Source organism: Podarcis vaucheri (assembly GCF_965113315.1).
Source record: "Podarcis vaucheri genome assembly, chromosome: 16".
NCBI lineage: Eukaryota > Metazoa > Chordata > Lepidosauria > Squamata > Lacertidae > Podarcis > Podarcis vaucheri.
In genome coordinates this window covers 25,010,167-25,032,919 of record NC_138754.1, presented here as the reverse complement: position 1 = coordinate 25,032,919, position 22,753 = coordinate 25,010,167, and the positions used below count along the sequence as shown (strand labels likewise).

The window sequence follows — 22,753 nt, the reverse complement described above, 5'->3', positions numbered from 1 at the left end:
TGGCTTTTAATTATCTGTGGCTTCCTACAGTGGGTGGGATGTTTTAATGTACAATAATACCTCCACGAACGTCCGCCTTGTCTAGCGTCCATTCTGGCGAACGTCCGCAGCAAAGTACTGAAACAGGTTACTTCCGGGTTTTCCACTTGCGCCTGCGCAGAAGCGCTAAATCACTATACGCAGAAGCGCAAACCGCTCCGCGCACGTGCGCAGACACGGCACTTTGCCCTGTGTCCTTTTCGGCTAGCGGCCAGGGCTCAGGAACGGATCCCGGCCGCAAAAGGAGGTACGACTGTAGTTCTTTAAAAAAAAGAAAAAGATTTGTCTCTTAGATTTTTTAAATGCTGACTTAAATGTATGTATGTGTTTGTTTCTTATTTAAAATATTGTAAGTCACTTTGAGTTGCTGTGGCAAAAAAGCAACTAATAAATTTAATAAATAATCCAAAATATATGAATCATCCTGTGATGGGATGATTAGCTGCTTGTGCGTAAAATCGTGCTCCCTCAGAGTTTGTGCCACTCCACAAACCTCTGTGTGTGACAGAGCTCCTCAAACATGTCTGCCCTAGTCACTCGTAGATTCCGACAGTGGTTGTTTGCGGAAGCGCTTCCAGCAAAGAAGCTCCTTAACGAAAACGCGTCTTCTGGACTCACGACGTGGCAGCTTCCGGCGAAGAATGGGTCTCCCTATGGGAGCTTCTGACACCTCCCCGCTGTTCTCGCTGGACGTGTCCCTGATCCCTCCCTCTTCCCTGCTAGTTCCTGCTTTAGCTGCTGCGTCTCTCTCCGCATTCATGAGACCTTCCTCCAGAGACCCATCTCTCCTCCTGCTGGTCCCTGCTTTCGCTGCTGACTCCCTCCCAACCTCTGTGAGCCCTTCCACCACCTGTCCCTCCGATGGCAGTTCCCTGACACATCCCAAGGTGGTTTACAATATAATCACATGGAATAAAACAGTTTCCTAAAAAACAGTTAAAACAATTACATATTTAGTGTTCGTTCACATTACCAAGTCCTTGCTTGCAGGCCCTGGGTGCAGAGTGGGTTTCTTTCATCTGGCTTTGCAATTTGCTAATGGCATGATTTGTCTTTGTGTCAATAGACTTGTGTCTGAAATGGCGGACCCTCCCCTTCCAGCTCAGCTCCGTGGAGCAGGAAAACCCAGACACCTGGGTTTGTGCCATGAACCCCAGCCCTGATCAGGACAGGTGAGGATGTGTTATGAAGCTCTCTGAGCCCTCTTAATTTAGTAATCTGCACAGCAGTCTGTAAGCGCTAGCTTGTAACTGTGCAGTTGTTGGGGTCCATATTTGACAGAGCCATATGTTTTCCCATCTTTGCCATGGGAGGTTTTTTTTAATAAACCCAGGCCATTTAAAATAACTGATCTTCTCGATCTGTTATCTGGGCTTTCTCGTTTATTTGCATTTATTAGTTGTAAGCCATCCAGAGAACCTATGTTTTTATGCTGCCATGTAAATAAAGTCAAGGGAGAAAGGCATGGGAGCCCATAGAAATCATTCAGGTGAGAGATGCAATGGAGCCCATAAGCAGGACCTGGGCTCAACAGCAACTTCCCTCCAGTGGTTTCCTGCAGCTGGATTTCAGAAGCATTTACTGCTTCTGTGGAGGCAGAGCATAGCCCATCAGGGCTACAAGATGTTTTATAGGCTTGACAGCTTAAGCCTACACTTTTTCTTCTTGTCCTTTCATTCATTACAGAGGGGAGCCTGTATGGTGTGGAAGTTTAGCCTCTGGACAGAGCAGGCATTTCCCAAACTTGCTCTGGGGTGGTTGTTTTTTAACTTGCTCTCATGTTTACATTCTTCCTTCACCTTGCTAAAGTCTTCCTGCTGTCTTTTTCCTCTCCCTGGCAGGTGTGAAACTCCTGAGCAGAAGCAGAAGGTTCCCCTCTGTGTGCTGAGGAAAGAGAAGTCTCAGGAGGAAAAGCAGAAAGAGCTGTCAGAGAAAATTCGCCGGGAGCAGGAGAAGCTGGAGGCGCTGCAGGCAAGTCTGGACACTGGGCCCCCCGATCCGCAGTCTGTCTCATTCTTCGCCAGTGATGCTGTATATTCAGTTGTCTCTTTCAAGTGAGGTTCTTGTTGGAATGCATTCAGGTGGTGGCAGGGTCAAAGAATTACAGCCACTAACCACTAGGGTATTACATGGACAGCCAGTGTTCCCTCCCCCCAGGATCTTGATCTGCTTTTGTGACCCCACCCCCAAATTTGAACTGGAAATTCTCCATTCATGGATAATTTTTGTTTCAGCCCTACACAGCAGCAAGTGTTGTGATTTGCATATGTAAACTGAGCCAGGAACAGATAGAACTTGTCTTGTCTTGAAGGTAGCACGATTTCCCATATTAATCATCACTTTCGGCTACTGGTGTTGCATGTGTGTGCAAATCAGCCCCTTAGTTTGTAGCAATCTCAATCTGAAAAGCATTGCCCCACCTCACATAGTGGGGCTTCACTGAGTCATCAGGTACTTAATACAATTTCTCAGGGATGAAGAGGGTCTGTGAGGTTTGCTAAGGAAGTAGGTTTGAAGCCAGCAGTGGCTGTTCTTAATGTCTTTGTTCCATCTGCTCTGCTCCAGAAAACGACTCCAATACGTTCCCAAGCTGACCTGCGGAAGCTGCCCTTGGAAGTCACCACCCGTCCAGCACTAGAGGTGAGTGCCACCCCTTCCATTGCTGCCTGTACACCTGCTCTCCGCACTTAGCCTGAGCTGACTTTGCCTTTTCTCTCCTCCTCCTTACAGAATTCAGACCCACTGAGTAGGCCACAACGGCCACGCTCTCCCCCTCTGCCAGATGTGATTCGAAATGCCCCAAGCAAACCTCCTGCCCCACTGACCACTTCCAGGTCCACTGGCCAGCAGAATAAGGGGCCCCCACCTCGGCCAGCCACCAGCAGCTCTAAGCCACAGAGTTCAGTCTCCAGGGAAGAAGCCAGGCTTTCCAATCACGTGGTGGTGACACCTGGGAGGTCCACATCCACCTCTGTCAGGCCTGCCTCCAAGCCTGCAGCAAGTGGCAGGGTGCCCCCTTCTCCTCTTCAGAACTCCAAGAACCACCACAGATCCCCCAGCCCAAGACCTGCAAAGGGACAGCTGTCGGTGAAGAAATCCCCTGTCGTGAAGCACCCCCAGGTGAGACACACGCCTCCTCTGTAAAAACCAATCAGGTTCATTTATTATTACAGTCAACGGCCAGCATTAAGAAACCGGGATAAGAAACACATAGGATGTCCCTTCAGGGCATCTGAAAAGGATGCTGGACTAGATGGGCCCCCTCTAGCCTGATCCAGCAGGGTTGTTCTTATGTTCACCAACTTTGCTTTGTGGAAGGTCTCACATTTAATCTCCAGCATCTCTGGGTAATTGCCTCTGCCTGAAACTCTGGAGAGCTGCTTGCAGTCACTGTCAGCAAGTCTGAGCTTGATGGGTTCAGAATCAACATAAGGCCCCTTCCTGCCTTCACGTAGCTGTGTTGTGCCTCTGCCTTTTGGAAATGCAACCGCATGGTCCATGGAGCAATGCGTCTTCCTTGTGGTGGTTGAGTGCGTGTCTTAATCTCTGCAGGCTTCAGGTTCCCAGAAGAGAAGCATTAGCTCAATAGAGGATGAATTGGAAGAGGAAATTGGGCCAAGGAAAGAGAAGAGGAAACATGGGCGACACGTGACAGTGAAAGAAGAGAAGAAAGACACCAACGAGGTGGAGGTGGAAGTGAGTGAGACATTTGCAAGTCTGATTTTGCCATTCAGAATCCCATAAAGTTGCTGTTCTTCGTCCCTATTCCATCCCCTCTGGAACTTTTGCCAAAATATAGACATCTATATTTTGGTGAAGTCAGTGAGTGAAAACTGTCTGGACAGACAGTTCTGACAGTCAGATCCAAGACGAGCAGTTAAACAAGCTGAATTTGTCCTCCCCTTAAACTCCTCAAGTGAAGGCTGCCAATTGATGGAGTGTATTATCGTGTCTTTCCTCTGCTTGAGCTCAGATATAGGACATGGAGATAAAATCCCCAATTGCCTCAATGTTCTGTATTTCATCTGAAGCACAGGTAGGATATGATAATGTGTTCCATCAAATGGCAGCCTTCACTCAGTTTCACAGCAAAAGCTATCAGATGTGTGTCTTTTGCAATTAGCAGAAGTGCCAAACCTGTTTTAAGATCACCTTTGTTTTTCTCATGACTTTGTAACTCCATTAAAATATCTGTCCATTGTTTGTCAAGTTTTGACTTACAGTTTCACCTGGAGTTGGGCATTTGATTTATCAAAAGAAATCCGTTTCATTAAGTGGTTAAAACTTGTCATATAATGGGCAGGGATTTTAAGTGGAGTTCAGGTTATGAGAACAAGAAGGAAAGTAATCTTTAAAAGGTTTGATGCTTGTGTTAATGACAAAACCAAATTTGATTGCTCTTGTTATGAAACAATTACATGGCTAATTACATGGTCTCCTTAGTTCCAGTGCACTACCCAATCTAACCACTAGGCAATGACTTTCAGCAGTGATGACTCTTTGTGTTCCTGCCTGGAAATTCCTGCTTTGCTGTGCTGCTATAGCTTAACTGACTGCTTCAGGGCTAGTGAGCAATCTGCCCTGCATAACATCATAATTTAACTTGTAAAATCATCAGTACTTTTTCACACAGCGCAGAGTTAACTATAGAATTCGCTCTCTCAAGAAGCAGTGATGGCCACCAACTTGGTTTGCTTTAAAAGAGGAGAAATTCACAAAGAATAATAGTTTTAAATTTAGTATTTTATTTATTATTATTTCTTGATAAGGCCATCAGTGGCTACTAGCTTCTGTCCACAGTTAGAGGATGACTGCTCTAGTCTTTTGTTCTAGGTGACAAATGGCTGCAAGGCTATTGTGTTTAAGCAATATATTAACATTTTATTCCATAAGTACTGCTTATCCCCAGCCCAGAAAGTTGAGTGCAAATGAAAATGCCCACAGATAGTTTCTAAAGCTAGCTTTTTGTTGGGTCTTCTTTTAGTTAGTAAAGTACTCTATGCTGAGTCTCTATTAACTCTGCTTTCAGCTCACAGACAGCGGAGGGGAAGATGATTTGGCAGAACTGAAGAGGGCACAGAAAGGTAAGAAATAAGTCGCTTGGTCTCTGCACCTACTTGATTCTTCCAGGGGAGCAAAATGGTGCATGTATTGGACACCATGATGGCTGCAGGTTTGGGGCAGATCTGTTCTACATCCATTAAGATTATAGTCCAGGTTAAAGCAAAACCACCTGGCTTCAAATACAGCCACTGTGACTAACCCTTAAACCTGCATAATAATGAATGGGACCAAGCTGTATCTCTTTCTGGCACATTAAGCGATGTAATTTCCATGGGATGCTGTTTCTGGATTAAACAAAAGATTTGAACCTCAATCCTGTTTGAAAGCAGTTGCTTGCTTTGAAAACAGATGCTTAATGCAAGACTTTCTGCCCTTCTGTGCCCCTCAGATAAAGGACTCCACGTGGAAGTCCGAGTGAACAAGGAGTGGTTCACTGGCCGAGTTACATGTGTGGAGGCGGGCAAGAAAGGTATCCGCTGGAAAGTGAAGTTTGACTATGTCCCGACAGATACCACCCCAAGAGATCGCTGGTAATTTGTGTGTGTGTGTGTAGAGTCATAGAATTGTAGTGGTGGAAGGGACAACAAGGGCCATCTTGACCAGCCCCCTGCAATGTAGGAATCACAGCTATATTGGGATGCAGGGGCTGTGGTAGCTGCTGCCTCTAGCACAGTGTATAGACAGGGAAAGGGAAATGAATGCCAGCCAGTATTGGTCATCACTATGTAAAGCAAATCTTCGGTACCCAGGGAATGGCTGTCAGCACATCAGTTTGCTGTGGGGAGGCAGCAAAGACTGTTACTCAGGTCTTTAGAATGGCAAGGATTCCTTGTGATGTGTCTGTTGCTCCCTTCAGGGTCGAGAAAAACAGCAAGGATGTTCGACTCATGAAGCCTCCTTCACCAGAACTGCAAACTCCAGACACTCAAGAGCAAGAGAAGGAAGACCTTGCGCCTGAGCCCTCTACCTCAGAGTGTGTCCGGACTGAGCCGGACACCACCGCTTCCAGCAACAGCCATGAGACTGTAGACTTACTAGCTCAATCTCTCCGGTGAGCCTCTTTGCTAAGCAGCTTTATAGATGCCAGCTTAATTTTGGACTCCTGCTTTTGCTTTTAACACCCTGTTGCCAGTGTGATGTTCTTACTGTATCTGACCTGTTACCTGCTGTAGATTTTCTTTTGTTGGGACAGAGAAAGTGCCCAAAGTGTTAATATTCTGTGCCTGAGCAATCTAAACTCCGCAGCCTGTGCCAATGCAAATTGAGCAACTTTGCATAATTTATTCTGCCTTCGTTGTGGTTCCACCAGGCATTGCCCCCACCATCTTTGGAAGCATATCTTCAGAATCGCAAGGAGCAGAAACTCGGTGTATTAATGAAAAGGGATGCGGGGAGAATAAGCTGTTCAAGAAGATGAACTCTGTACTCTGTAAAATATCCTGTGTTCTCCAAATTGTAATGCACACATAGCCTTGCTCTTCTTAGCATGCTTGTTTTTGTTTGGGCAGGAATTGCTTGCGGTACTTCTTGCCCCCAAATTTCCCCATCTCCAAGAATGACCTGAGTGCCATGAATTTGGAAGAGCTGGCTGCTTTCCCTCTGGTGAGTCCTGTGCTTACAAGTGAAGGCAAGACCTGAGCTGGTGGCTGCTCTTGCTACATTCTTAGCTTCTGCACCAGTTGTTCCCTGTTTTTTGGGGGGCACAGCCCACTTGGTTCCATGAACTCCTCTCCAGTGCCCAAATACCCAACCCTATAAAAAAGCATTATTCAGAATAGCAGTTTGCACGACCCACTGAGGAAGATAATCACAAAATAAAATCCAGCAAAGAATGGTTACACATTCTTGCTCTTGAAAACATAACGGTGAAGGAAATTTATAACAAAAATATCCATACATAACTCAGTTTACCAGACATGCACAAACCTTCACCTACCACAGATGCACAGTGACTAATTTATATGAAAACCAATAGCTGTCTTCTGACTTGTGACAATACAGAATTGTAAATATAAATGTGACCAAAGGAAATAGCTTTGAAAGTGATGAGCAATAAAACTTTAAATATGACGCAAGGAAGGTGTTTGCTCTAGGCTCTAGCCTGCTCAATTGCAAATAAGCATTCAGTGCACTTAGGGGGAGCACCTCCAGCACCCCCGTGCCTCCCTGTTGTCTCATTAGCGCCCACCTAGGTAAACGTCTCCAGGGGGTGGTACCACAAACTTTGAGAACTACTCCTCTATACTTTGCCAGCTGCCAGTTTTTAGAGGGGCAGATTTCTGCCCTTTTAACTCAGTGTCGCATCGACTTTAGTGAGACATTTTCTGGAGCTGGTGGTTATGATATCACCATAATTGTAGCCTTTTATAATGTATATAAAGTGCCTAAATTAGGAGCCAAACCCTCAGATTATAATTTGAATGTGCCACAAAGGGGAGAGAAAAGGGTTGCCTGACACCTTTTGTGCAAGCGTTTAAAATAAATGAGACCCTTTTGGGATGTGAACAGCTCTTGTCTTTTTCCAGACACTTTTTAGCCAGCAGAGGGCAGCAGACTGCAGGGGTGGAAGGCAGCTCTTACTTAATAGCAAATGCAGAGTTTAACTCCAATTAATTTTTTTGGCCTTCTGGCAAACATGGATATTATTTAACAGAAAGAAAGACAGACAGACAGACATAATTTCGCAGCAAAAGATTTCAGTGTATCTACATCCTCAGACAAGAGCCTTGTGGCACTCTGCCACAAGTGAGGGTGAGGGAAGGAAACACACTTTGGCTACATCCACACTGTTACTCCTCTTCACAGACCTTCATTTCCCAGAGTTCTCTGGGAAGAGATAGTGATTGTTAAATCTCTCTAGGAATTGTACCTCTCTGAGGGGAACAGGGATCTCACAACTCTCAGCACCCTTTAACAAACTACCGTTCCCAGGATGCTTTGGGGGGAAGCCATGACGCTTAAAAGTGGTATGATACAGCTTTAAATGTATGGTGTGAGTGTGGCCTCCCACTGCGTAAGGACATATTGCAACAATACATGTGGTTTTTCTTGAAGCTCCTAGAACAGACTCTCTTGTGTCTTGCCTCCCTGCAGAAAGAATATTTCAAGCAGTATGAGAAGGGGCTGAAAAATTTATGCAACTCCTACCAGACTCAAGCTAATGCCCAGGCCAAAGCCTCTGAGGAGAAGCTTCACATCCAAGAACAGAAGCTCATAGAGACAAAAGAGAAACTCCAGAAGCTAAGGACTAACATAGTATCACTGCTCAAAAAAGTCCAAGAGGTGAGTGAGGCCCCAGCCAGAATTGCAAAAAACTGGAAATGTTTTTTCATTATGACTTTTTTATTTAAATGTAAATTATCCAAGAAGTTTGGTTGCATCTACTCTGCTGCACAGAACACATATTTATATTGCTATTCTACATATTTTCTTGTTATTTCCCTCTTCCTTCTGGCTACAAGGAAATATATGAGTATGGAAACAAATTTCTTAATCACAAAAATACAACAGACAGAATCTCAAAAATCTGAGCATGTTTTTAACCTGGTGTCTTCCAGATGTTTTCAGCTACGACTCACATCAGCGCCAGCTAGCAAGTAGTCGCCCTACTGTATCAAGTGCTTTCTCATAGGCATTGAACTATTATTTCCCTTTTCTGGTTTCAGGACATTGATTTCAGTACAGATGACGAACTGGATGCATACATCGAGGACCTGATCACGAGGGGAGACTGACCAGCCAATTGGATTCCAACACCCGTGTGAAGTCGGTTCCCTGGAAAATCCCAGAGTGATGTGTAGAGAAGTGTGGCTGAGGACATTAGACGCTGTATTGTATTAGTGTGCATTGGAGTACAACTTGTTCTTAAGCCCTTTTTTTTACATATGTAACAGAAGTGCTGTTGAAGGTTATTAGCCTTTTGTTTATAAATATTTTGGAAAAAACAACAACCTGTAATAGTAGTAATAATAATAATAATAATAGCACAAAACCCAATGCATTGCTTGGTGCAAAGGATTGATCTGTGGCCTCTGTTAAGCTTAAGATATGTGGTGGGTTGTGCCTGTTACGAAGAAGTACAGTGGAGCTTATAAAACGTGCTGCTGGCACAAGGGCAACCCTGCCACTTTGTCACCTGTGGGGGTGTCTTTACAGGAAGAAGCCACAAACTACAAGCCTCACAGTCAGAAAGCGTTCCTTGTGCAGTAGTGGGAGAGCAAACCTCTGCTGACAGAGGGTGTGTAGCTCAACCCAAAAAAAGGGCTTGGGGCTGAGCGTCAGTAGGTCTTTAAACTTGTGCTGATACCATGGAGACGTTGATCAGCGTTAAACCTTAGGTACCGTGTCATACCATCTTCAGCATGGCAGCAATAAGCTTGAATGAGCAGATTGTCTCTTTTAGGATGCCTGGGGGGGGGGTTCAGGGAGCCTTTAACACTCTTCTGTGTATTACAGGGAGAAAGAGCTCCTGCCACCTTAGTTCTGTGATCATAAAGAGGGGCCACAGCTCAGCAGTAGAGTTCGTGCATATGGTCCTGGTATCTTCAGTTAAAGGTGAGATGTCTGGGAGTAACCCAGGGTTTAAGTCCTTGGGGAAACTGCTGCTCCTGCAGGTGGCATCTTTCTGGCCAAGCTTGGCTAACCCTTGCTTGCAAATCGGCTGCTTCCACATTGTTGAGTCTGAGACCCAAGCGCTTTGCTAGATTACCAGTTCTCTGAGGTACTACTCTGTCCTTTTAAAGAATGTAACCAGTTCTGTCCTTTATAAGAAGAGGTAAGACCAAAAGCATTAGCTAGAGCACAGTTGCATTAATAAGGCTGGCATTTACAGCATCACTTCAAGACAGATTTTATGGGGTTGCTGAACGATCACACAGGTCAGTGTGTTATTCTCACAGTGAAATGGGTCTCTCAGAAAGGGTTGCAAGAATGATGTCTTCCAGCACTTGGCAATTTCCAGTAGTTTGGGGTGGTAGTGTATTTTAAGAAGCTACTGTTCCAACCCATTAAAAAAAACCAACTCTGGACAAGGAGGCCTTTTGCAGTCTAAACACAGCTGACTGTGCAGTCTCTCAATAACAGCAGAGCTCAATAGAATTTAGGGAAAATTTGGGACTCAAAATATACTCTCCCCTTTTTGCTGCCATTTCTCTTTCTTGAAAAATAAATAATAAACTTCAATATCAAGCCAAAAAAACAGGAAAAGAGGCTCTGTCTCTGAGGACTCCCCAGCAAGTGTACTACCGTGGCAAACTGAGCTGACCCTTGCAGCTGCTGCAAGCATCTAAGAAACGTTAGGAAAAAATAATCTCTTCCTCAGTTTTGATTAAGACAGTGACAACACTTTGCAGCCGTTCCCAGAGGGACCATCCCCGAGAAGGGAAATGGGCCCTCCCCCCACCCCTTTTTCTATAGAATTGTGCAGAGAGACTTCAACCTCCAGACGGATGCTTCCTGCAGAGTGGCCGATTCAATCATGCTGTTAAGGTGGACGAAAACAAGACCCTCACCTGTGCCCCATACTAAATACGGAAAATGTTTGAAGTGATTGAGAGTTGGCTTGCCTTGAAGCAGGTGGGCTCGGGGGAGTGGAGAGGAAATAAACATCTTGTGTGTGCAAAGTGATAGGGAGACATGAAATCATGCAGTGCTACATCTGTCTTTCCAGAAAAAGAGATAAACAGCAACTCCTGCTTTGTTATTTTCCAAGGAGGAATGGGGACCTTCCATAGGTTCACGTCAGCAGAGAATTACTCGTTATTCATTAGTTTATATACTGCTTAAATGCCAGATGGCTTCTGAGTAGTTTTTGTCAAAGAATCAGCATTGGAAGGGACCCTGAAGTTCATTTACCACCACCTGCAATAAGGTGGTACCTTGGTTGTCGGAACGGCTTGGCTCCCGAACAAATCAGCTCCCAAATGCCGCAAACCCGGAAGAGAGTGTTCCGGTTTGCAAACGTTTTTTGGAAGCTGAATGTCCGACGGGGCTTCCGATTGAGTGCAGGAAGCTCCTGCAGCCAATTGGAAGCTGTGCCTTGCTTTTTGAACTGTTTCGGGAGTCAAATGGACTCTCAGAATGGACTAAATTCTAGAACCAAGGTACCACTGTACAGGAATGCACAGCTGTCCCATACAGGGATCGAACCTGCAACCTTGGCGTTATCAGAGTCATGCTCTAGCCAACTGAGCTATCTATAAAATCAATTCTGAGATCCATGCACATTTGAAATACCCAATAACCATTTTGTCAAAGCATTAAAACATCCTTAATTTTAAAAGCATTACAATTAAATAACATCAGAAGTGCAAGGGCAGGCTTCCCTAAACAGATGCGTCTTCAGGAGCCAGTGACATGCAAATATGGATGGAGGTGGTGTATTTCAGCAGGGAGGGCATTCCAACCACACTACAGCCACCAATGAAGACCTAGTTCTTTGTTGCCACAGACTGATAATGTCAGGCTGTGGTAGAACTGACTGGGTTTCTGTCTGGTGGTCATAGTGCCCTTGTGGACTAGTTCCACAGATCAAATTTCTTTTAGTGCAAACTAGTTCTAATGGTATGTCAGGGCCTAGCTATGACCTCAGCATCGTGAGGTGGTGACGCTTAGCCAGAATTTGGGTACATATTTATATTTTAATTCACTGGGTCACTGGCATGATTATGATCTGTCATTTTGTTTATATGTGTTTCTGCCTCGCCTCCTTTCATGGACCTCAAAAGCGATGCAGAGAGGTTTGCTGGCCCATTCCACCCTGGGCACTCGTCAGAGGCTTCAGCAAGTGAGGAATGTCTTGTACTGTTTTCCACCTGGGCCCTCAAATATTGCAAAGATCTGGTAAAGGAACAGACTGGAGACTTGTTTCCTATCTAATACATAACGGACAAAAAGAATGACACGCTGGAGAAGAAAGGCAGGCTTTAGACAGGTGTCCTTTACAATATGACTTGCTGCAATGCCTGCAGTGGGAGTCTCCCAGTTGGTCCCGTCCAGACTGGGGCACAGAGCCCTTATGTCCCTTCGCACCCCTATTGCAGCAACCAGGTGGGGAAAGGCATTGATGGAGTCAAAGGGGGGGGTGAAGGAAATAGAAGTACTTATTTTGCAAAATTCATATCCCATCCTTCAGCCCTTAAAATGCCCTCATACAGATTAAGCAGAAATGTTACTTCATGCCTGCTCTGTAGGTCCTTCCTTCTGTAAGGAACAGTGTTTTCCTTTCACTTGCACGGTGCTTTTATTATTTATTATTTTATTTTCCCAGGAACGACAAAAGTACAGCAGTTACATTCGCAGCATGTTAAAGATCACGGATCAGAGCAAAGCAGAAGATAAGGATGAGAATAAGAATTTGCAAAACAAGGCTTTAGTGCAGGTGTGGGGAACCTTTGGCCTTCCATCTGCCCCAGAAAGCATGGCCAATCAGCAGCCTCTGGACAGCCAAGCATTGCCCACACCTGCTTTAGTTGGTCATGAGAAAGGGGTGATATGGGCTACGTCTTGGGAAGATTTAACCAGTGGGAACTTAGATCAGAGGTGCAATAAAGCATGGCAAACTGCTTTCACTGAAAGAAGAAGACCCTGCTGGATCAGGCCAGTGGCTCTTCTAGTCCAGCATCCTGTTCTCGCAGTGGCCACCCAGACGTCCGCAGGAAACCTGCAAGCAGAACTTAATGCCCAAGGGCGGGGAGGAAAACATGGGACCCAATTACAGCCGCGTGCTCCGGTTTTATTATTTGCACAGATGGGAGTGTGAGCAACTGAGGAGCCATGCAATTAGCTGAGATTGTAGGTAGCTGCATCTGCCTCTAAAGACCATCCTAACTGCCGTCGCTGCAAGCTGAAAGACAAATGCACAATCACTAGTTGATTGATTCCCTTTTGTAGGCTTCCCCAGCTGGGCCTTGCTGCTAAGACACACACATGCACACTCACTCTCTCCTACCATCATCACTGTACCCTATTTTACAGAGGCTGCTCTGTCCTGGCAAGGAGGTGCAGCTGCTAAGAACAGCCCTTGAACTGATGAAATAGCCCCCCCCCACCTCCTATTGATAAGACGGGCAAATAAAGCCATTTATTGTCCGCAAATGGCAGAGTCCCCCAGAACCTGAGCTCAGCAGCAGCCTCTTCTGAAGGTAATTCTCCCCACCAACCACCCTGCTTTCTGCTCCAAGCTGCCCCATCACCACAGCAACCTCGGGTGAAGCTGGCGGTATCTTTGCCTCCTGCCAGACATCTGGGCCGGCCGTGTCATTGAGGTTCCTTGCGGAGATAAGCAAAGATTTCTTCCTTTTTCCTACCGACCCCTCCTCCCCTCTCTGCAGCTGTCTGGGACCCTGGGCTTTTCCTCCACCGGCAAGAAAGCCTCAGCTGCTGATATTTTCACCCATGCCAGGAGGGGAGGGAGCTGCGCAGCCCCCTCTTACCCAAACCAGATTTCCTACTTCATTTTGGACACTGGCGCCTTGTTGCATCCCCTTTAAATTCTGGCGTTCCACCTCAGCTCCCTTGGGAAGATGCAGATCAGACAAGAGAGGCACGCAGGTGTTTCACAGGGCAGGGTTCCCAGGGAGGCAGCGTCCGAGGCCCGTTCAGTGCTCTCTTCTTGACATACAAGGGAATGCCTGAATGTCTCAATAAACAACATTTGTTTTCTATCACGTAGGTATGAATGAATTTTAAAAAGTTTACCAACAACAACAAAAATGGTCTGTGGTGGCCAGTGGAATGTACAGCGATCTTAATGTGGCTTTGCAACATCATTAGTTGTGCAGTATAGTTAGTTCCATAATGTGTTAATTCTCTTTTTTTTTTTATATAATATTTTTTATTAATTTTACAAAAGTTTTTATAACAGACAAACACAAAAAAGAAAACAAACAAACAAACAAGTATAATTTCATAATGTCATTTCATAAACTTCTTTCCTCGGACTTCCCCATACCTCCCCTTTCTGCATCCTCATGTCCAAATTTTATAGCAACTTATAAATGTTTTTTCCAACTCTAATTCATCATAGTCCTTTCTTATTCTAATCTTATATTACTGCAACCCTTTCTCTCTATAGAATCTCGACATTCTAAACTTCATCAAGTTTATAGTAGTCCTTAAGATAAATCTTGAATTTCTTCCAATCTTCTTCCGCAGTCTCCTTTCCCTGGTCTCGAATTCTGCTCGTCATTTCCGCCAATGTCATATAGTCAATCACTTTCATCTGCCATTCTTCCACGGTGGGTAGATCTTGTGTCTTCCAATACTTTGCGATCAGTATTCTTGCTGCTGTTGTTGCGTACATAAAGAAAGTTCTATCCTTTTTTTGCACCAATTGGCCGACAATGCCCAAGAGAAAGGCCTCTGGTTTCTTAAGAAAGGTATATTTAAATACCTTTTTCATTTCATTATATATCATCTCCCAGAAGACCTTAATCTTCGGGCATGTCCACCAAAGATGATAAAAAGTACCTTCAGTTTCCTTACATTTCCAGCATTTATTGTCAGGCAAATGGTAAATTTTTGCTAGCTTAACTGGGGTCATGTACCACCTGTATACCATTTTCATCACATTTTCCTTTAAGGCACTACATGCCGTAAATTTAATTCCGGTGTTCCACAACCTTTCCCAGTCAGCAGACATAATATTATGACCAATGTCCTGTGCCCACTTAATCATAGCTGATTTAACTATTTCATCTTGTGTGTTCCATTTCAACAGCAAGTTATACATTCTTGACAAATTCTTAGTATTGGGTTCTAGCAGTTCTGTCTCGAGTTTTGATTTTTCCACCTGGAAGCCAATTTTCCTGTCTTGTTTAAAAACCTCCGTTATTTGATAATAGTGGAGCCAATCTTGTACTTTGGGTTTTAGTTTTTCATGTCTCTTTAATTTCAGTTTCTCTCCATCCTGTTCTAAAATCTCACAATACTTTGGCCATCCGACCTCCATATTAACTTTCTTATGGGCCTTCGCCTCTAAGGGTGACAACCATCTAGGGGTTTTGTTTTCCAACAGGTCTTTATATCTCATCCAAACATTGAACAACGCTTTCCTTACAATGTGATTTTTAAAGGCACTATGCACTTTGATTTTGTCATACCATAAATATGCATGCCAACCGAATGCGTTATTGAAACCTTCTAAGTCCAAGATATCTGTATTCTCGAGGAGCATCCACTCTTTCAGCCAGCAGAATGCTGCTGCCTCATAGTACAATTTTAAGTCCGGCAAATCCCCCTCTTTCTCTTGCATCTGTTAATATTTTATATTTTATTCTAGGCTTTTTGCCCTGCCAGACAAATTTCGCAATATCTTTCTGCCACCTCTTGAAACAGTCCATCTTGTCAATAATCTGCAAAGTTTGAAACAAAAATAACATTCTAGGCAATACATTCATCTTAATTACTGCAATTCGGCCTAACATTGATAATCTCAAATTTGACCATATTTCTAAGTCTTTTTTAATTTCTAACCAACATTTTTCATAATTGTCCTTATATAAATTCAAATTTTTAGATGTTAAATTAACCCCTAGGTATTTCACCTTCTTAACCACCATCAAACCCGTCTCTTCTTGAAACTTATTCTTCTCCATATCTGTCAGATTTTTCCCTAAGACTTTAGTTTTTTGTTTATTCAATTTAAATCCAGCTACCTGGCCAAATTGTTGAATTATCTCCAACACCTTTTTCGTGCTAGTGTATGGCTCTTGTAAAGTCAGAACTAAGTCATCTGCGAAAGCCCTTAACTTGTAATGTTTTGCTCCGACCTGTACACCTTTAACTTGCTGGTCCTCTCTAATCATGTTCAGCAACACCTCCAGGACCGAAATAAAAAGCAATGGGGAAATTGGGCACCCCTGTCGTGTTCCTTTTTCTATCTTAAGTTCCTCAGTTATTACATTGTTTACAATCAACTTAGCTTTTTGTTCGGAATATATTGCACCCATACCATTCTCAAAACCTTGTCCTACCCCCATCCCATGAAGGTTCTTTTTCATAAAACTCCAAGAAATGTTGTCAAAGGCTTTCTCCGCATCCACAAATATCAAAACTGCTTTAGTATTTATGTTCACCTCTAACTTTTCCAAAATGTCTATTATATTCCTAACATTGTCTGAGAGGTGTCTCTTTGGGAGAAAGCCTGCTTGGTCTCTATGAATCTTTTCCATCAATACTCTTTTGAATCTTTTTGCTAAAATGTCTGCAAAAATTTTGTAATCCACATTGAGTAACGAGATTGGGCGGTAGTTCTTCAATTGAGTCTTTTCAGTCTCTGTCTTTGGTATGAGCGAAATATATGCTTCTTTCCACGATTCAGGTGCCTTTTTTCCCTCTAAGATCTCATTACAGACATCCTTTAACGGTTGTATCAACCATTCCTTTAACGATTTGTAATATCTGGAAGTCAGTCCATCTGGCCCTGGAGATTTGCCCAATTGCATGTCCTGAATGGCACCCTCTATCTCTTGTTCTGTTATTCTCTGGTTTAGATCCACCTTACTTTGAGGAGAGATTTTTTGTAATCCATGTTTATTAAGGAATTTATCTATGTCTTCTTCATTTTGTAATCCTTGGGAATAAAGTTTTTTGAAATAACTCACAAAGCAATTTCTTATCTCGTTGGGTTTAGATATATTTTTTCCATCCACTTCTAGACTTGTAACTGTGTTTAATTTCTGTCTTTTCTTGAGTTGCCATGCCAAGAGTTTGCCACATTTGTCTGCCGACTCAAATGTCTTTTGTCTCATTTGCTTTATTTTCCACTCTATCTCTTGGTTCATCAATTCCATATATTGTGTTTGATACAATTTAATCTCCCTCAAAATCTCCTGGGACTTTGGTTTTGACCTTAATTTTTTCTCTCCTTCTTTTATCTTTTCCAAAATTTTTTCTCTTTTCTCCTTCTGCTTTCTCTTCTTTATTGAGTTTTGTTGAATCAAAAACCCTCGCATCACAGCTTTACTTGCGTCCCAGATCACTCTTCTTTCCACATCGCCCCTTAGATTGATTTCAAAATATTCCTTTAAGGTTTTTTGGGCCTTCAAGTGGAACTCTCTATCTCGAAACAGGGTGTCATTCATTCTCCATCTAAACTGACCAGTTGTTGTAAGTTTCATTTCCATCTTCACGGCGTTATGGTCGGAGCAGGTTTTTGGGCAGATTTCTACCTTCTTAATCTTCGGAGCCATTCCACTAGTAATCCAGATTTGGTCGATTCTGGTCCAGGTCATCTTTGCTTGGGAGAAAAAGGTTCCCTCTCTTTCAAGAGGGTTCCTTGTTCTCCAAATGTCTATTAAGTCCATATTTTCAGTCATTTCAAAAAAAGTCTTCGGGAGTCTCCCTTCTTTAGTGAGTATCAGTCTTTGTGTCTTGTCCATGTTTGTAGAAACTACACCATTCATATCTCCCATGATTATCATGTTATATTCCAAATAGTCCATCAGGGTTTCATGAAGTTTTTTGAAGAATTCTGCTTTACCTTCATTTGGTGCATAAATCCCAATTATCAAAAATTTTTCTCCTTGAGCTTGAATCTCCACCGCTAAATATCTTCCTTCTTCATCTTTAAAAATCATTTTTGGGGCCCACTTCTCTTTTACATAAATCACAACTCCTCTTTTTTTCACTTTGTCCGACGAGATAAATTCTTGTCCCAATTTTTTATTCATAAGCAGTCTCCTGTGGGCTCTGGTTATGTGAGTTTCCTGTAAACAAATCACGTCCAGTTGTTCTCTGTACAAAATGTGGAATACTTGTCGTCTCTTCAAAGGCATGTTCATCCCATTACAATTCCAGCTAAGGAATTGCAGGGCCATCTTGTTATTTTTCTGGTATTCCTCCAACTGCTCCCAATTGTTGTTCCTCCTCTGTTGGTGGTGGAAGGTTCTGTCCAAATGAGAGGTTCAAGATATCTATTACACTCCTTTGCTCAGCAATTGGGTCTACAGTTCCTTTCTGTAGATCTTCTTGATTTTTATGCAGGAAGCTGTCTTTATCCTGTGTCGTCTTTATTTTCACCTTCTTCCCCCTATAGTCAAAGGACAGTCCCTGTGGGAATTCCCACCTAAAACGAATGTTGTTCTTCTTGAGCAGGTAAACCAGGTCCTTATAAGAAGCTCTCAAGTCCAGAATATGTTTAGGGATATCTTTAAAGATCTGTATCGGTGAATTCCCAATTTGTAAGGCCTTTTCAAAATGCAGTCTTAATATTTTGTCTCTTTCCTCCTTCGATCTCAAGGTGATCAAGCAGTCTCTCGGTACCTTTCTATTCTGTCTTCTGCCCAGTCTGAATGCCGTTGTGATTTTGATTTCTTCTTCCTCTAAGTCTTCCCAAGCATCAGCAAACTCCTTCGTTAAAAAGTCCGTGAGATTGTCTCCTTCGTCCTCTGGAATTGATCGTAATTTCAGATTCCTTTCTTTTCTTTGTAGTTCCCACAGTGCCAGAGTTGCATCGTGGTCATAGACCTTCCTGGCAATCGGTTCTAATTTTTCCCGAGTCTCTCCAGCAATAGTTCTGGCTTCCTCCGCAATTTGACGTGTGGCAGAGTTCTCTTGCGTAAGCTTATTTATAGATTCTGTATTCAAATCAAGTCTTGCTGTCAAGTCTGTCAATTTCTGTGAGTTCTCTGTCAATTTCTTAGTGTTCTCTGCCGTTTGCTTTGTTAAATTCTCCAGGGATTGATTTATCTTAAGAAGGGCTTGCGATACTGCATCCATGGAGACTGCTGTACCTCTTTCTTGTCCTGTTGTCACTGTAGAAGTTATTCCTGAGATCGAGCCTCTTTTCTTGTGTTGCTGCAGCTGTTGTTGATATTGCCTTGTCTTGGCTCTCGTGCTTATCTCGTCTGCTGGGCCACTCATATCCCAAGGTCGTTTCCCACAAGAGCCTTCTCCTAAGAAAATTCCACTGTCCCAAAGCGTAGCAACTTTTAGTTTACCCTCTAGAGGGAGCAAATCAGAATGTCCGCAAACCGAAATAAAGAGTGTTAAAAAGCAAATTTATCAGGAGGCTTCTATAAGTATAATGCAACACTTTCCCAGTAAATAGAGTCCCAGCCTTCCCTGATATAATGTATCCACAAAGTCCCAAAACTTTGTAACAAATAAACAATAAAGCTTCCACTTTGTTACTTTCACAGGAATCTGAAGTCAGTTCAGTGTTCCTTTGTTTTATGAGCAGTTCGTACCAGGTTGGAGGCTGCAGAAAGTTTCCTTTTCCTTTAAATTAGTCATGCAGCTTATAAAGTCACTTTTTCCTCCCCTCTGCCCTGCAAGCTGGAGGGGATAGTCAAAGTCCAAATGTCGGGTTCAAGCATTTAAAAACGATTTTCCCTTACGGATGCAGCTTAGTAACTTTCGTTGCTTTGATTATCATGCAGTCGGGGGAAGGCAGACTTCCTTAATTTTTGCCTTTCCCGTTTTCAGCCTAATTTCAGGTAGTTTTAATTCGAATAGAGGTTCAGTCTTACTCACGGGTCTTTTTTGTCCAGATTATTCAGGAAGGGAATCGGCGCTCTCCACTAATGGCGACGCGGCTTCACTCTGCGGGCTGGGTAGCGATTCTCAGCACCGCGCTCCCCCGTTGTCGTTCCGGAGCCTTTAAAAAGGCTCTTTCTGCGGTAAAGAGGGGGTGCTTCGGGTGCCCACCGAATCTCCTTGTTCACAGGATCCGTTCCTGTGATTTTAGGGGTCCCCCGCTTGCCGAAGCGGGTCAGACCCGAACTCGCAGAGCCGTCCTCTCTCCGGAGCTCGGAGAGAGAGCAGCCATTAGCGCTGGCGCCGAACCGGAAGTTTTCCATAATGTGTTAATTCTCAGTGTGATGTTGGGATGGTGAGACGAATGGCGGAGTTTTTGGAGGTAGATGAATGCAGCAGAAAGGAAAAGGTGCTGCATGTGACAGGTACAGGGCAGAATATGATATGATGCCAGCACTGCCCACGATTTGGTTGCATGCAAGCTGGCAGGCAGGTGGGAATGACATCCTATTCACCACAATGGACTGGCCTCCACTGCTGAATTGACCCCTCCGACACAAAATCCATTCACTTAACTTAGAAATGTTGCATGCCGGAGAGAAAGGTGTCTTCCCTGACATGTCAGCTTTCAGTGAGCAGAACGTGACCCGCCCACAGTCTGAAAGTGCAACCCAAACAGGTTTTCCTGTGGGCAGAGGACAAGTCATCCCCCCCCCCGAGCCTTGTGTCTACCACAATCTCTTACACCCCAATGAGTCTCCAAAGTGCCTTTGTAGGTTTGGAGGGAGCTGGCTGTTCCACCAGTTCCAACACCCCTTATCGGCCTGCTTCTAACAAGGCCTTACCATTCCCCCCCCCCCTTGTTAAAAGGTAAAGGGATCCCTGACCATTAGGTCCACTTGTGGCCGACTCTGGGGTTGCGATGCTCATCTTGCTTTATTGGGAGGGAGCTGGCATACAGCTTCCGGGTCATGTGGCCAGTCTGGCGAACCAGAGCAGCACACGGAAACGCCGTTTACCTTCCTGCTGGAGCGGTACCTATTTATCTACTTGTACTTTGACGTGCTTTCAAACTGCTAGGTTGGCAGTAGCAGGGGCCGAGCAACAGGACCTCACCCCGTCGCGGGGATATGAACCGCCGACCTTCTGATCGGCAAGCCCTAGGCTCTGTGATTTAACCCACAGCACCACCCGCGCCCCCCCTTGTTACCCGGCTGCAATTCCCCTCTCATTTAGAACCCATTTGCTCCCTTTGGCAGGAGTGAAAGTGTTGACACCAAACTTCCCCTTCTTCCTGCAAGCTAGCAAATGCGCACTTTGTTCCTTGATCAAGAACATCTGGAGCTGACTGGTCCATCTAACCCAGTGCTGTCTTCTCTGACTGGCAGCTGCTCTGCAAAGTATTGGGCAGGGGTATATTTTCCTGATCTCCAAAAGAAAGGGCAAAGCTCAGTGGTGGAGCATCAGGCAGATGGCCATAGGTGCAACCCCTGAGGGCATCTCCAGGTAGGGCTGAGGCGGGAGGGGAAGACTCCTGTTTGCAACCCAAAGATCTGCTGCCAGTCAGTGTTGACAATATTGAGGTAGATTGACCAATCACTTGATTTGTTACAGAAGGCTTCCTTTGTAACAACTTCAAGGGGGCTAGCCTGCTGTAGCAAAATCATAAAAGAATATTCTGGCACCTCAAAGTGGACGTCCCAATAGGCTATAGCTTCACATACACACATGCAGTGCTTTTTTGGGGGGGGATGAAGGGGTACGCATACTCCTAAACATTTTGTGAATCTTTGTACTTTTGTCCATTTACTGTATTTTCCCCGATTTGAACTAAAATGGTGGTTTTCTTGAGTCAAAATGAGAGTACCCCTAAACATTTTTTTAGAAAAAAAGCACTGCACACATGTACAATGGTACCTCAGGTTACATACGCTTCAGGTTACACATGCTTCAGCTTACAGACTCCGCTAACCCAGAAATAGTGCTTCAGGTTAAGAACTTTGCTTCAGGATGAGAACACAAATCTGTTGGCAGCGGCAGCGGGAGGCCCCATTAGCTAAAGTGGCGTCTCAGGTTAAGAACAGTTTCAGGTTAAGAACGGACCTCCGGAACGAATTAAGTATGTAACCAGAGGTACCACTGTAGTTGCTTTGAAACAACGCCAGATTTTGCCTACCTGGTGCCCTCATGATACAACTCCCATCAGCCCCAGCCATGGCAGCCATACGATGCTGGGGCTGATGGAAGTTACAGGCTCTAAAACATGTGGAGGGCACCAGGTTGGCAAAGGTTGCTGTCTATCATGTTTGCATTCTTAAAATACATAAAGGTAAAAGGTAAAGGACCCCTGGACGGTTAAGTCCAATCAAAGGTGGCCATGGGGTTGCGGCCCTCATCTTGCTTTCAGGCCAAGGGAGCCAGCATTTGTCCACAGCCAGCTTTCTGGGTCATGTGGCCAGCATGACTAAACTGCTTCTGGTGCAATGGGACACTGACGGAAACCAGAGCGCATGGAAACGCCGTTTACCTTCCTGCCGGAGCAGTACCTATTTATCTACTTGCACAGATGTGCTTTCAAACTGCTAAGTTGGCAGGAGCTGGGACAGAGCAACAGGAGCTTACCCCCCTTCGCAGGGATTTGAACCACTGACCTGATTGGCAAGCTCAAGAGGCTCAGTGGTTTAGGCCACAGCACCACCTGTGTCCCTGTTAAAATACATACAGTACTGCCTATGCAAAAGCAATACAAATAAAGACAAATTGTGACCAGTTAGAGCTGAGACATGAGGGCTGTTTTGGGGGGAAGTGGGAGGGGACCTGACAAATGGGCCATGGTGGGTGTGGGAGGGATGCTCTGATCTTAGGTAGCAAAGGTGTTAATAGGCACTGGAGGGGTGCTTGGGAGTGAGAATCTAAGATCAATGACTTGAATTATCCTCCCCTATGCCTCCTCAGTGAGTAAAGAAAACAGAGGGCAGGGAGGGCAAACAGATAAGGCAGAGGAGGAAGGAAAAGCTTGTTGTCTTCATCCCCTGCCCATCTCCCCACAGGAGTGCAGGGAGGAAGGATTTGGAGCTGATATTTTTTTACAGAAAGAAATTCTTGCTGGTATAATCAGCATCTGGTATAACCAGATGAAGGTTTCATTTTGGAATAATAAATTTTTAGAGTA

General features: G+C 44.4%; 1 protein-coding gene across 2 annotated transcripts in view; it reads left to right on the top strand.

The window, feature by feature from the left end:
• The window catches only part of MORC2 (MORC family CW-type zinc finger 2), a 45,771-nt gene extending 36,672 nt beyond the window's left edge, over positions 1 to 9,099 (top strand). For both annotated transcript variants that reach the window (XM_082203058.1, XM_082203059.1), the window contains 11 exons: positions 1,106 to 1,211; positions 1,881 to 2,010; positions 2,605 to 2,679; positions 2,770 to 3,159; positions 3,592 to 3,735; positions 5,069 to 5,123; positions 5,492 to 5,633; positions 5,960 to 6,154; positions 6,612 to 6,705; positions 8,197 to 8,385; positions 8,769 to 9,099. In XM_082203058.1, the coding sequence (XP_082059184.1) occupies positions 1,106 to 1,211; positions 1,881 to 2,010; positions 2,605 to 2,679; positions 2,770 to 3,159; positions 3,592 to 3,735; positions 5,069 to 5,123; positions 5,492 to 5,633; positions 5,960 to 6,154; positions 6,612 to 6,705; positions 8,197 to 8,385; positions 8,769 to 8,837 (1,589 nt within the window). In that variant the 3' untranslated portion in view covers positions 8,838 to 9,099. The remainder of the gene's footprint in view (positions 1 to 1,105; positions 1,212 to 1,880; positions 2,011 to 2,604; positions 2,680 to 2,769; positions 3,160 to 3,591; positions 3,736 to 5,068; positions 5,124 to 5,491; positions 5,634 to 5,959; positions 6,155 to 6,611; positions 6,706 to 8,196; positions 8,386 to 8,768) is intronic.
• Positions 9,100 to 22,753: the final 13,654 nt, after the last annotated feature.